Consider the following 16,116-nt stretch of genomic DNA (forward strand, 5'->3'; position numbering starts at 1 on the left):
AAGGATGCTGAACATCACTAATCATTAGAGAAATGCAAATCAAAACTACAATGAGGTATCACCTCACACTGGTCAAAATGGCCACCATCAAAAAATCTACAAATAATAAATCCTGGAGAGGGTGTGGAGAAAACGGAACACTCTTGCACTGCTGGTGGGAATGTGAATTGGTACAGCCACTATGGAGAACAGTATGGAGGTTCCTTAAAAAACTACAAATAGAACTACCATATGACCCAGCAATCCCACTACTGGGCATATACCCTGAGAAAACCATAATTCAAAAAGAGTCATGTACCAAAATGTTCATTGCAGCTCTATTCACAATAGCCCAGAGATGGAAACAACCTAAGTGTCCATCATCGGATGAATGGATAAAGAAGATGTGGCACATATATACAATGGAATATTACTCAGCCCTAAAAAGCAACGAAATTGAGCTATTTGTAATGAGGTGGATGGACCTGGAGTCTGTCATACAGAGTGAAGTAAGTCAGAAAGAGAGAGACAGGTACCATATGCTAACACATATATATGGAATTTAAGAAAAAAAATGTCATGAAGAACCTAGGGGTAAGACAGGAATAAAGACACAGACCTACTAGAGAATGGACTTGAGGATTGGGGAGGGGGAAGGGGAAGCTGTGACGAAGTGAGAGAGTGGCATGGACATATATACACTACCAAGTGTAAGAGAGATAGCTAGTGGGAGGCAGCCGCATAGCACAGGGACATCAGCTCAGTGCTTTGTGACCGCCTGGAGGGGTGGGATAGGGAGGATGGGAGGGAGGGAGATGCAGGAGGGAGGAGATATGGGAACATATGTATATGTATAACTGATTCACTTTGTTATACAGCAGAAACACACCATTGTAAAGCAATTATACTCCAATAAAGATGTAAAAATAAATAAACTAATGGGACCTAATGAAACTCAAAAGCTTTTGAAGAGCAACGGAAACCATAAACAAGACGAAAGACAACTCTCAGAATGGGAGAAAATATTTGCAAATGAAGCAACTGATAAAGGATCCATCTCCAAAATTTACGAATGGTCAACATCACTAATCATTAGATAAATGCAAATCAAAACTAGAGTTCAGTATCACCTCACAGCAGTCAGAATGGCCATCATCAAAAAGTCTACAAACAATAAATGCTGGAGAGGGTGTGGAGAAAAGGGAACACTCTTGCACTGTTGGTGTGACCGTAAATTGATACAGCCACTATGGAGAACAATATGGAGGTTCCTTGAAAAACTAAAGATAGAACCCTCATACGACCCAGGAATCCCACTACTTGTCATATACCCTGAGAAACCATAATTCAAAAAGAGTCATGTACTGCAATGTTCATTGCAGCTCTATTTACAATATCCAGGACATGAAAGCCACCTAAGTGTCCACTGACAGATGAATGGATAAAGAAGATGTGCCACATATATATAGTGCAATATTTCTCAGCCATAAAAAGAAACGAAATAGAGTTATTTGTAGTGAGGTGGATGGACCTAAAGTCTGTCATACCGAGTGAAGTAAGTCAGAAAGAGAAAACAAATATCGTATATTAACGCATATATGGAATCTAAGAAAAAAAATGTCATGAAGAACCTAGGGGTAAGACAGGAATAAAGACACAGACCTACTAGAGAATGGACTTGAGGATATGGGGAGGGGGAAGGGTAAGCTGGGACAAAGCGAGAGAATGGCATGGACATATATACACTACCAAATGTAAAATAGATAGCTAGTGGGAAGCAGCTGCATCGCACGGGGAGATCAGCTCAGTGCTTTGTGACCACCTAGAGGGGTGGGATAGGGAATTTGGGTGGGAGACGCAAGAGGGAGGGCATATGGGGATATATGCATACATATAGCTGATTCACTTTGTTATACCGCAGAAACTAACACAACCTTGTAAAGCAATTATACTAGAACAGATTTTTTTTTAATTTTAAAAATAAAGATTATGGAGGACCTTAAGTCTAAGAAATTTGGTCTTTATTTACAGGGTGCCACTGAAAATTATTGAGCAAGATACAATAATCAGTTAGATTATTCCAGTAGTCTTAGAGGTAATGAGGGCTTGGACTAGGGTAGTGAGGTAAAGATGGAAGGGGAGACAGCTGGCAAAAATATTGCAGAGGTAGAATTGACCAGATGTGGCACACGACTGAATATAGGGGGAGAAGAAGGAATCCATGAATCTAAGATTTCAGTCTTAGATAGCTGTATATACCCAAAGACAGTAGAAAAGTGGATGTGGGCTATGAGAAACATCAGGGCTATAGATATAGATTTGCATATGGAGAGCTGAACCTAAGAAAACAGTTGATGAATTTCTGTGGGGATAGTGTACAACAGAAACAAAAGAAGGGAGCAGCGAATAAACTCAACAAATGTTTACTGAAAACTTACCATGTACCAAGCATGTTCATGAGTGTTGAGGATAAAATGGAGAATGAGATAAACAGTACCTGCCCTCATCCAACATTTATTTGGGAAAAGAGACTACCAATAACATAAATAAAAAAGGAACGGTCAGAGCAATAGGATTAAGAGAGTATGTCATAAACAGAAAACAAATTAACAATTACCAAAGAGGAAGGGAGGTGGGGGAGGGATAAATTAGGAGTCTGAGATTAGCAGATACAAACTACTATACATAGAACAGATAAAACAACAAGGTCCTACTGTACAACACAGGAACTATATTCAATATCTTGTAATAAACCATAATGGGAAAGAATATGATAAAGATATATACAGATATATCTCAATCACTTTGCTGTACAGCAGAAACTAACAACACAACACTGTAAATCATCTACACTTCAATAAAAAAAAGCGAGTATGTCATTAGAAGCCAAAGAGAAAGTTTCTGGAAGGAAAAAGTAGTATTATATTCTCTCGTGCTAGAGAGACCAGAGGACAAAATGGACTGAGGGAAAAAATCATTAGACTTTATCATTAAAAGGTCACTAGCGGGGCTTCCCTGGTGGTACAGTGGTCAAGAATCCGCCTGCCAATGCAGGGGACACGGGTTCGAGCCCTAGTCCAGGAAGATCCCACATGCCGTGGAGCAACTAAGCCCGAGCGCCACAACTACTGACCCTGCGCTCTAGAGCCCGTTAGCCACAACTACTGAAGCACACATGCCTAGCGCCCATGCTCCGCAACAAGAGAAGCCACCGCAATGAGAAGCCCGCGCACTGCAATGAAGAGTAGCCCCTGCTCGCCGAAACTAGAGAAAGCCGGTGCCCAGCAACAAAGACCCAATGCAGCCAAAAATAAATACATTTATTAAAAAAAAGGTCACTAGTGATATTCAAAAGAGCAGTTTATAGAATCAGATGCAGAAATCATCAAAAGGGAAGTAGGTGGTGAGGCCAAAAACCTTAGAGTCATTCTTGTCTCTTTTTTTCTCTCTTATCCTACATCTGGTTTGTCAGAGAATTCTGTCAGCTTTATTTTCATATTCTATACAGAATCTGACCACTTCTCACCATCCATACTTCCTTCATCCTGGTCCATGCCACCATCATCTCTTGCCTAGATTATTTCAGTGGCCTCCTAACTGGTCTCCCTGCTTCCACCCTTGCATCCAGCTCAGTCTATTCAACACGGTGGCCAAGTGATCTTATTAAAATGCAAGTCAGATCTTGACACTCTTGTGCCCCCAAACCCTCCCACTGGCTCCCCATCTCACTTAGACTTAATGACACAAATCTTTACAATGAACTACAATGTCTTTCTTACATGATCTGTTTCCCCACTACTTCCTTGATCACATTTCCTGTTTTCCCTAATATTCCCTCTGCTCCAGCCACACTAGTCTCTTTGCTGTTCCTCAAACACCACATATATGCTCCTACCCCACACACCAGAGCCTTTGCATTTGCTGCTCCCTCTGTCTGGAATGCTCTTTTTAAAGGTATCCTCATAGCCATATCCCTCATTTCCTCAGGTCTCTACTAAAAAACTACCTTCTCACTGAGGCCCCCTCTGGCCACCTTGCCTAGAATTCCAACCCTTCACTCCTCCTCTAAAACATTTAATACTACCCTTTCCTACTTAGTTTTCTCTTTAGCACTTATCACTATCTAATATAACAGGGTCAGAAAACTGTGGCCTTTGGGCTCCATCCAGCCTACCATCTATGAATAGCTAAGTTTTACTTTTTTAAAAGGCTAAAAAAATCAAAAAAGAATACTTTACGACACAAAAAATTATATGAAATTCAAATTTCAGTGTTCCTAAATATAAAGTTTTGTTGGAACAAAGCCATGCCAATTTGTTTACATATGGTCTACGCCTACTTTCATGGTACAACAGCAGAGTTGAGTAGCTGCAAGAGAGACTGTATGGCCTAGAAAACCTAAAATATTTACTGTGTGGTTCTGCATAGAAAATTTACTGACCTCTCTAATATACCATAATATTTATCTTTTTATTGTCTGTGTCTCCTAGTAGAATATAAACTCTGTGGGGGTAGGGGGTTTTGTCTATTTGCCTAGGACAGTATTTAACATATAGTAGTAGACAGTTAATAAATATTTTTTGAATGAATGAATACTAAAAAAATATAGGCAGTAATTTTAGGTTATAAAGTTTGGTGATGAAAGGAAGGACAAACTATAATTTGCGGAGGATGACATGGTTGAAGAAAGGTTTTTGAATAAAGAAGACCTAAAAATAATTGTAGTGACAGGGGAAAGAAACAGTAGAGAGAGAAAGATAAAAGAGTTAGGGTTGAGATTTGTAGGGAAGGTCCCCTGAGAAAGTAACTTCTTTCTCAGAGATAAGGGAGAAGAAAGAATGGATAAAGAGAGAAGGTGATGAAGTTCATGTCAGTGGATACAAGCCCAGGAAATTAGAAGATAAGGTTTTCTGCTAAAAGGAAGGATAAGGCATAGGGGCTTAGGGATAAAAAAAATGTTTTGGAATCACCAAGGATTGGTGAGGAGTATGACAGAAAGTCAACAAGAGTCAGTTTTACTTAGTGCCTATATGAAAACTATGAAATTTTAGCAGATGCAATAAATATGCTTTCACAAAATTTCTGAACAGTACTCAAGAAGATCAAGGGAAGGAGTGAAAAAAGCAGACAATAAAAATTAACAAGACTAGGTGGCAATAGCAAAATAGTAAAATATGATGAACTGCGTAACTGTTTCACCTTTCTTCATCTGTCTTAGTGCACAGTAGAGTATTCCTTACATATGGAGGTATCAAATCAATTTCTGCTAAGTTTAAGACAGGAAGGATGAAATGGAGAAATATACTAACAGTAACCAACAAGGCAATCTGGCCTTAAATGACATAATCACAAACTGAGTATACATATTAGGACCTGCCTGGTTTCCTGCTCTCTTCTTCTTCCCCTCCTTACTACTAATATCATTTGAACTCCCAATTACAGGTTCAGTCCTACACTAGGCTCTAGGACCAAACTTGACATTAGTTAGAGGAAATTTAAGAAGCAGTGCTTCAAGTCTTAGAAGACTGTATCATCTATTCACTTTGTATTCTTTTTCCGGTAATTGCATCCCAGTCTGGCTCCCTATGCCTGAGCTCCACTCTTAAAAAGAGCCTCATGTTCCTTTCACTTTAGGTTTGGAGCTCGACCTTGCTCTTTCTAGTCTATCTACACATACCCCCAGTGATGTAAAGATTTGAGTCCTGCATCTGAGTCCAAATCTCTATGATTGAAGACCTGTTCCCTGCTGATATGCTTATGTGATGCCAACTACCTATGTGTCTAACTTATGGAATCTTTCCAACACTTAAATTTCCCCCATTGCCATAATCTGATCTGCCCATTAGGATACCCTGATGCCAGCTAATTGGCTGAGTCAAAGGCAACTTGTTCATCTCTGTAACTTCAGAGACTATCACAGTATCTCATACTATGTTCTTTCTATCTTGACTAGGTGATTAGATATCCTTCCTTGGCCTGCAGATGTATCCATCCCCCCAGTTGGCATGTCTAGCTCCAGGTCCAGGTCCATCCCAATCTGCCAGGTTAATATAAATCATAGAGTTACAAAAGCCTTGTGATTACCTTCTTTACAGGTCTTTAAGTAAGCAGTAGGAAACTACCTTTCTGAAATAGGTAACAGTATTCTGAGCAGAAATATAATGAATTAAGTAACAAAATCTATGTGACATCTTCTTTTCAGGTCTTTAAGTAAACAGTAGTCAACCATCTTTCTGAAACACTTAAATGCTAGCCTGTGTAGAAATACGATGAATTAAGTAACCTTTCAACTTCTCTTTCAGGACCGTGAATTTATAAACAAACAAACTAAATGGTAAATATTCTTTTGAAAGAAAATCTGAAGTATTTATTAAGGTAAACAACCCTTCAAAGTAAACAAATCTTCAAAGAAAATGTCTAAAATTACAACCCTTAATCACATATTTCCCCCTAAATTTGTTATTAAAACTTAAAAAGCAACAAAAACCTTCATATTTTACCTGGATCCATACTTGTACTTCTTGTTTTTTCTCTTACCACAAGACAATACGCCCCACCCCATTATGTGCATACTATATGATAACCAAAGGAAGAAATGTCCCAAATGCTTTGGGGGAGTATGAATGGCTCTATCCTCAAGCAAGTTTTATCCCTTTTACCTTCTAGAATTTTGTTCTGATAAGAAATCAAATGCTGAACATTTTTTTAGATTGGTTGGAAAGGCAAAAGATAACCCAGAAAGTAAAAGAACGAATTTCATCCCAGTGTTTGCTCTCACTGAATGCTTGACCCAAAAAAATGTGTAACTTAAAATTTATTCTGCTTCAAAGGACAATACTGCAGATGGTTAGCAGCAGATAACTTTGTTCATGAATTGCAATGATATATTACCTTTCAGAACAGGGTGTTAAAAATAAACAGTAAGTAATGGAATTAAGAGTCTCCAAATTTTCTCTCCTTTTGGGAAGTTCCATTCATTAATGTTTATAGTGTGCAAGTCAGGAAAATATCAATTTGACTTTGTTCTGTATGAAGTAACTCTCAGACATCCTAACCTAATAGCCAAGAAGTCACACCACTACAACCATCTCTCTGCCATTGCACATAACAACATTTGCTGCCTTTGAAAAACAAATAAATCAAAAGACCTTATCAAATTGTCCCAAATGCAGGTAACAAGCAGCCATGTTCCTCTGTAGCCTGGCAAAGTCCAGGAACGTTTGATCACATGCATAAAATCTCAGAGAACAGCAGTACCAGTGTAGGGCATCAGCATAATCTTCTACCTAAAGTTTAAAAAGAAATAACAAAATCACACAGATATTTCTATATTTGACCCTAATTGTTCCAAGTCACCTTTAGAAACAAAAAAATGGCACTGTTTACATTTTTAGGCAACCAAAACACAACATCCTCTTTAGTTGAATGCTGAATGCATTTTACTATCAGCCTTGATCAATATAAAGTTATAGATAAAGTGGTAATCGATATTCTCTCTTCTTCCCTCACATTAGCGGTTTCACGGAAACCAACAAAATTAAAAGGCAACCTATGAAATCAGAGAAAATATTTGCAGTATTTTGGGGGGGTAATATCCAAAATATATAAGAAAATACTACAACTCAGTAGCAAAAAATAAAAACAAGAACAAAAACAAAACCCGATTAAAAATGGGCAAAGGATCTGGACAGACTTTCCCAAAGAAGACATACAAATGGCCAACAGGTACATGATAAGGTGCTCAACATCACTTATCATCAGGAAAATGCAAATCAAAACCACAATGAGATATCACTTCACATCTGCTACAATGGCTAACATCAGAAAGACAAGAGATAACAAATGGTGGTGAGGATGTACAGAAAAGGGAAACCTTGTACACTGTTGGTGGGAATGTAAACTGGTATAGCCACTATGGAAAACAGTTGGAGGTTTCCTAAGAAATTAAAAATAGAACTACCATACAATCCAGTAATCCCACTTCTGTGTGGGATACCCAAAGAAAATGAAATCATTATCTCAAAGAGATAATTGTACTGCCATGTCCACTGCAGCAAGCCAAGGTATGGAAACAACCTAAGTTGTTGTTTACTGATGAATGTGGGTAAAGAAAGTACAGTACATGTATACAATGGAATATTAGCCTTAAAAAAGAATGAAATCCTGCCATTTGTGACAACATGGATGAATTTGGAGGACATTATGCTAAATGATATAAGCCAGAAAGAGAAAGACAAACATTGCATGGTATCACTTATATGTAGAATCTGAAGTAAAGAAAAAAAAGTCAAACTCATAGAAACACAGAGTAGAATGGTGTTTTCCAGGGGTTTGAGGGTGGGGGAAATGGAGAATGGTTGGTAAAAGGGTACAAACTTTCAGTTATAAGATGAAAACGGTCCGAGGATCTAATACATACATTAGATATATGGTGACTATAGTTGGTAATACTGGATTGTATAACTGAATTTTGCTAAGAGAGCAGAACTTAAATGTTCTCACCAAAAAGAAAAAAGGTAAATATGTGAGGTGATGGACGTGTTAAGTAAGTCATTAGACCCCTTTCACAATGTATATGTATATCAGATTAAATCATCACATTGTACACTTTAATCATAATTTTGTCAATTATACTTCAATAAAGCCAAAAAAAATGAAATTTCACATATGGGATGAAGAGTCGGAGAGGGTGGTGAGCCACCCTAGAAAACTCAGAATACGATTTAAAAGTTATTAAAACAACAATGATAAAAATGTTAAAAGAGAACACCCATAATTTACCATTTGAATACAGCTATTTTCATTTTTCCACATTCCATTTTAATTTTACCCTTTTGTATTTTTATATAGTTGTAATCACACTTTATATTACAATTTCATTTTCTATTCTTTCCATTTAACTTCATTTTGTAAATATTAATCTATGTTGCTACGTAGGATAAGAAAATGTAAGATATTTTAGTAAATTTCCAGGTTTTTCACTATTTTAATTAAATGCTATGGCTGTTTTTTTTGTGGTTTTTTTTTTTTTTTTTTTTTGCAGTACGCAGGCCTCTCACTGTTGTGGCCTCTCCCGTTGCAGAGCACAGGCTCCGGATGCGCAGGCTCGGCGGCCATGGCTCACAGGCCCAGCCACTCCGCAGCATGTGGGATCTTCCTGGACTGGGGGACGAACCTGTGTCCCCTGCATCGGCAGGCGGACTCTCAACCATTGTGCCCCCAGGGAAGCCCTAAATGCTATGTTTTTGTACAAAAATATTTTCTTACTTTTGAGGCACTTTAAAATTTTCAATGGTAAGAAGCTATTACAAAAAATCTAATAGAAATGACCTGGATAACTTTTTTTAAGATAAGAAAATTAAGATTGCTCATGCACACCAAGGTAACGTAGATGAGTCCCCTGTACCCTACCAAGAAACTTCACATTTTTCAATGAAAGACAGGAGTCATTAGTACCTAAAAGGAATAAAACTCACTCCCTACTAGAAACAACTGTGCTGAGGAGGTATAACACTGCCTTTGACTATTTAGAATTAAGATTACATTCTTCTACAGTTTGGGAAGTGGGAGTTAAAAAAATTATCCTGCAAGACTGGAAAATGAGAGAAAAAAAGATTCAATACAAGAAGGGAATTCTGAAATAATTTTTTACTTGCTCAGTAAAGAAACAGAGACCCTCTAAAAGAAAATAAGAATATCATTCTATTTTGCAGCACCTTAATGTATAAAACAAGATGTTTTGATATATGTATACACTGTGAAATGACGACCACAATTAACATATCCATCCTTCTGCAATGTCTAATCTGATGTTAATACTATGCAGTATATTTTTGATCCTAGACATACTTTTCATCTCTGGAAGTTTGATTTGGGTCTTTTGTATCTTCCATGTCTCTACCTAACTTCTTGAATATATAGAATACAATTATAAGAGCTATTTTAATGTCCTCTGCTAATGTTAACTTCTATGTTAGTTTCAATTGTTGCTTCTTTTCTTCATTATAGGTTGTATTTTCCTGCCTGTTTGTATGCTTGGTAATTTATTTATTTTGCAGTATGCGGGCCTCTCACTGTTGTAGCCTCTCCCATTGCGGAGCACAGGCTCCGGACACACAGGCTCAGCGGCCATGGCTCACGGGCCCAGCCGCTCCACAGCATGTGGGATCTTCCCAGACCGGGGCATGAACCCGTGTCCCCTGCATCGGCAGGTGGACTCTCAACCACTGTGCCACCAGGGAAGCCCGGTAATTTATTATTAGATGCCAGACGTTATAAACTTTACCTTGTCGGGTGCTGGATAGTTCTGCATTCTGGTAAATATCCTTGACCTCTACTCTGGCAAGCACTTAAATTCCTTGGGACCAATTTGATCCTTTCAGGTCATACTTTTATGATTTTTCAGGTTGGTCTGGAACAGTGCTCAGTTTAGGACTAATTACTCCCCACTAGCAAAACAAGACCTTTCTGAATTCTCTACCCAATGCCCCATGAATTAGAAGTTTTCCAGTCTGGCTGGTATGAACAGGTTCTATTCCCAGACCTGTGTGAGTGCCAGGCACTGTTCTAATACTTTTAGATGGTGACTCATCTGGCTTTAGGTATTTTCATCCCATATTATCTTGATCAGTACTCCACTAAACACTTGAGAAGGATTCTCTGATTATGGAGTTCTCTTTCTTGCTCTGTTCTCCTCTCTGATACTCTGTCCTATGAATTCTAGCTACATCAGTCTTCCCAGACTCTCAGCTCCAACTCCTCAAATTAGGAAGCCTGCTAGGATCCACTTCAGTTTCTTTCCTTTTTTTTTTCCAACATCTTTATTGGAGTATAATTGCTTTACAATGGTTAGTTTCTGATGTATAACAAAGTGAATCAGCTATATGTATACATATATCCCCATATCCCCTCCCTCTTGCAACTCCCTCCCACCCTCCCTATCCCACTCCTCTCGGTGGTTACATAGCACCGAGGTGATCTCCCCGAGTGATGTAGCTCCTTCCCACTAGCTATCTATTTTACATTTAGTAGTGTATATATGTCAATGCCACTCTCTCACTTTGCCCCAGCTTACCCTTCCCTGTCCCCGTGTCCTCAAGTCCACATTCTCTACATCTGTGTCTTTATTCCTGTCCTGCCCCTAGGTTCTTCAGAACCATTTTTTTTTTAGATTCCATATATATGTGTTAGCATATGGTATTTGTTATTCTCTTTGACTTACGTCACTCTGTATGACAGACTCCAGGTCCATCCACCTCACTACAAATAACTCAACTTTCTTTTTATGGCTGAGTAATATTACATTGTATATATGAGCCATATCTTCTTTATCCATTCATCTGTCAATGGACACTTAGGTTGTTTCCATGTCCTGGCTACTGTAAATAGACCTGCAACAAACATTGTGGTACATGACTCTTTTTGAATTATGGTTTTCTCAGCGTATATGCCCTCGAGTGGGATTGCTGGGTCATATGGTAGTTCTATTTTTAGTTTAAGCAACCTCCATACGGTTCTCCATAGTGGCTGTATCAATTTACATTCCCACCAACAGTGCAAGAGGGTTCCCTTTTCTCCACACTCTCTCCAACATTTATTGTTTGTAGATTTTTTGATGATGGCCATTCTGACTGGTGTGAGGTGATACCTCATTGTAGCTTTCATTGGCATTTCTCTAATGATTAGTGATGTTGAGCATCCTTTCATGTATTTGTTGGCAATCTGTACATCTTCTTTGGAGAAATGTCTATCTAGGTCTTCTGCCCCTTTTTGGATTGGGCTGTTTGTGTTTTTGATATTGAGGTGCATGAGCTGCTTGTATATTTTGGAGATTAATCCTTTGTCAGTTGCTTCATTTGCAAATATTTTCTCCCATTCTGAGGGTTGTCTTTTCATCTTGTTTATGCTTTCCTTTGCTGTGCAAAAGCTTCGAAGTTTCATTAGGTCCTATTTGTTTATTTTTGTTTTTATTTCCATTTCTCTAGGCGGTGGGTCAAAAATGATCTTACTGTGATTTATGTCATAGTCCACTTCAGTTTCTATTCCTATGCTACAGCCTGGAAACTCAAGGTAGTAAGCTGAACAACTGCAGTGCTCACCTTGTTTATTTCCTATCTACCAGAGATCACTCTCCATTGCCTAATGTCCAGTGTCTTGAAAACCATTTTTTCATGTGTTTTGTCTTGATTTTTTGGAGGTAGGGAGAGGGAGCAAGGTGTTATTCAGGCAAGGACATCAACCAGGTCTCTTACATTTTGGTTGGAAGTGGAAATCCACTAAAACAGTACGTCCTTTCTTACACATACACACACAAATGCATATGGATTAGAAGGCAATATATAAAATTTTAAGAGTGATTGGATTAAGAATAACTATTCTTTTTAAAAAACTTATCTGTGGTTTCAAATTTTCTACAGTAAACCTGGACTGTTTTGTATAAAGAAAAAATATTACTACATTTTTTTCCATTTTTATTACACCACAATGTTTTTAAAAGGTTTTTTTTAAGAGCAGTTTTGGGATCACAGCAAAAGTGAGAGGAATGTACAGATATCTGCTAGATACCTCCTGACCCAACACATGTACAGCCTCCCCCATCATCAACACCCTCTACCAGAATGGTGTATTTGTTACAACTGATGAACTTACATTAGGGTTCACTCTTGGTGTTGTACATTCTATGGATTTAGACAAATGGATAATGACATGCGTCCATGATTATAGTATCATTCAAAGTATTTTCACTGCCCTAAAAATCCTCTGTGCTCCATACCTCAATTTTTAAAGGAAATAAAACCCTCTTTCTTGCTCCTCATGTTAAAATAAATTATACTTTCCTATATCTTAATATCAGTGATGTCATTTCCCTACCCTGTAAACTCCCAATGGGGATGAATCACATCTTAGTATCTTTATTTTTAGTTTATTTTTTAAAAAATAAATAAGTTACTTTATTTATTTTTGGCTGCGGTGAGTCTTTGTTGCTGCATGTGGGCTTTCTCTAGTTGCAGCGAGTGGGGGCTACTCTTCATTGTGGCGTGCGGGCTTCTCATTGTGGTGGCTTCTCTTGTTGCAGAGCACGGGCTCTAGGCACGTGGGCTCAGCAGTTGTGGCTCGTGGGCTCTAGAGTGCAGGCTCAGTAGTTGAGGAGCATGGGCTTAGTTGCTTCCGCGGCACGTGGGATTTTCCTGGACCAGGGATCAAACCCGTGTCCCCTCCATTGGCAGGCAGATTCTTAACCACTGCGCCACCAGGGAAGTCCACATCTTAGAATTTTTAAATAAATTCTTGTCCAATGCACATTAAAATTCTACATTATAAATATTTAATAAATAGACAGTACCTAAGCAGAAAGAGATTATTAAAGTACTTAATGCTCTATGATTTTTATAGTGAATACATTGTTTTATTTGTTGGGGTGAAGAAAGAATATAAAGAATGAAAATAGATTATTCCCAAACCTGAAAACTTTGGGCAGCTTTTTTCCATAGAATGTTGTGTAAACAGCCTACTAATTCTGTTGTCAGTTGTCTTCCTGTTTGGTGACCTGAAAAAAAAAAAACCCAAGTTCTAAAAACAAGAATCAAGATCTATTACATTAAATAAAGAGCACTAACTGTGCTCTTCAGAACCTATACTCTTTAAGTAATGGCTACAAACACAATCACATTCAGACAGGTTTTCATCATCAATTTTAGATTTACTAGCAAAATTGATTATGCAATACAATCAGAGTTTGCTAGAATCACTGTAGTAATTCGCCCATCAATCTGTAATAGTTTTCCAGCCTAGTCTCTTTTTAACGTATTTTCTAAGTTCCAAATTTGATCATCATCTGGTGCCTTAATGTTATTATCAATGAACAGACAGCAATGCTAGAAATCATTAATAAGAAGTGTTTATACTATTACGTACTAACTAGATCAGATCAAGGTCCCAAGAAAGGCCAATTATACCTTAAAGCCTTTGTAAAATACTTTAAGACCACGTTTACACATAAACTCTATTACTTTAAATTGTAACTCATGTCTGATTGTTTCTGGTCTAGACATTTACAGGGTTCAAATACATTATCACACACTAAGGTAAAGTTTAAGCTATAATAGAATTCTATATCCCTTTCACTTCCACCCCTTTGGCACTATCAATTTCCATGAAAGTCTTGATTAGAAAACTGAGAGTCTCTGACCCCTCAGCAGACATAGTTTGTTCCATGACTTAGTTAAAAATACTCACATGAGAGTAAAAAGCTACATAAAGCTTGTGTGTTAAAATATTATCATACTTTGAAAGTGTAAGTGTATAATTAGATATAACAATATAACTTGGGTTAACTGTAATCTTAGAAAATTAGTTATTCTGGATAGCAAAGTTTTCTAGTTACATGGCAGTTTACTTTCATTAAACATAAAATAATTTTTTATTTTAAAAAGTCTGAATCATTTAAAGTTCTTAATTTTTCTAAAAATTATGTTTTATGAATTATGTTTTTCTAAACATACATTCTAGTTTTCTGAAGCACAATTTAACTTTTGCTTGACTATTCAAGGTCAACACTAACAACTATTGTATTTTACTGTACTGATAGTATATCATAATGATGCCTTCAGTAATTATTATGTAGTACAGATTATTATACTTTTTTAAATACTTGAAATTGTTTTATATAATTTATAAGGTTTTTCCCTCCCTTGTGATCGGGTTATCTGTATATTTCCCTGTAGGTCCTTTCTCCCTTTATAATATGCTACCATTAAAATGCTGAGGGTTGGAAAACCAGATAACCAAGCTTAACAACACTGGGTCTAAAAATAACTGGATTCTTAGTGAGGATATGGAGGAAGGGTGTCATCAGTAAAATACAGTTCATAGAATCTAGAGTTCAAAAGACCCTTAGAGATTATCTAGTCAAAAGATTTCCTTTAAAAAAATCAATGACTTTGTTTTTATAAAAACATGATACATACTTATAAAAATTCAAGCAATCTGGTAAAAAACAAAGAAAGTAATAAATCACCTAAACTGCCACCACTCAGAATAAATTCCAGTGTTAACATTAGTGACTATCATTCCAGTTATATCTCTATATATGTATAGAGTAGGAAAGACAGATCAGGGCAAGAATTTTCTAATAAAGGGATCATACTCTCTGTGTTCTTCAGGGTATAGGGTTCTACAGAGAGATGGGGGATTAATGGAATGCTGAGATCTGGCTCTACATCTCTGCTTTAACCACAGCAACTCTAGTCTATTTTATTGGGGGCAGGGTTCATATACAATTGCATCACAAAAGGATGCTGCTGCTGCTGCTAAAAAGAAGTTAAAAAGTAGGAATGTAGTTCACAACCTTCATTTTATAGTTGGAAAAAGATCCAGAGATATTACTGACTTGCCTGAAGGTACACAGCTAATTTGAGATCAAACTGAAACATGAAATTAGGCTTATAATCTCACAATTTTCCATTACACATGAGGTTTAAGCTCAGAGGTTTGTCTGTTTTTGTTGATGTTTTGTTATCTTTGTTAGCTTTCATTCTAGCTTGCCAAATATGTGGAATCTGGATAGGTGAGTTGTTATAGTCAAAGGGTATTAAGGACAAAAAAAAAGGAAGTGAGAGAAAGGAAAAAATCTGTTGACCTGAGGATTTTGCTACTGTTCTGACCTCCATCTTAGAACTACATGCATATTAACACCTTTCTAAAACACCTGCAGAAATCCTACTGACCTATAATGATTTCTTCAATCTTCTCCGTGGCAAGCAATTCTTCCTTCCTTTGTAAAAGCATTTCAACATGGAACAGTAGAGCTTTACCAATATTTTCTGATGACTTAAAATGTTCACAGATAATCTTCAGGAAATAAGACCCAAGAGATTCTCTGTTCAATGAGACACAATTTTAAGTGGTGTGAATAAAATAACATTTTTAATTAACAAGGTGAAAGTTTGTTTGAGTATGAGCAAAACAGACAAGATAAAACTATATCTGAACTTAGTTAATATCATTAAATGTCTAAATAAGCCTATTGGTTAACAGTAAATAATTTAATTCAATTTGTTTAATTTATCAAGCCACAAACATTTTCTTTTTATGAACACATAGAGTCAGATAATCATTTCTCTACTAGTATCTAATTGG

The 16,116-nt window shown here is 37.2% G+C and overlaps 1 protein-coding gene across 1 annotated transcript in view; it reads right to left on the bottom strand.

Annotated features, from left to right (window-relative positions):
- The window catches only part of TEX11 (testis expressed 11), a 345,588-nt gene that overhangs the window by 137,593 nt on the left and 191,879 nt on the right, over nt 1–16,116 (bottom strand). The window contains exons 14-16 of the mRNA XM_033849819.2: nt 15,705–15,856; nt 13,440–13,525; nt 7,128–7,265 (exon numbers count right to left, since the gene is read on the bottom strand). Coding sequence (XP_033705710.1) covers nt 7,128–7,265; nt 13,440–13,525; nt 15,705–15,856 — 376 coding nt within the window. The remainder of the gene's footprint in view (nt 1–7,127; nt 7,266–13,439; nt 13,526–15,704; nt 15,857–16,116) is intronic.

Source organism: Tursiops truncatus, chromosome X, assembly GCF_011762595.2.
Source record: "Tursiops truncatus isolate mTurTru1 chromosome X, mTurTru1.mat.Y, whole genome shotgun sequence".
NCBI lineage: Eukaryota > Metazoa > Chordata > Mammalia > Artiodactyla > Delphinidae > Tursiops > Tursiops truncatus.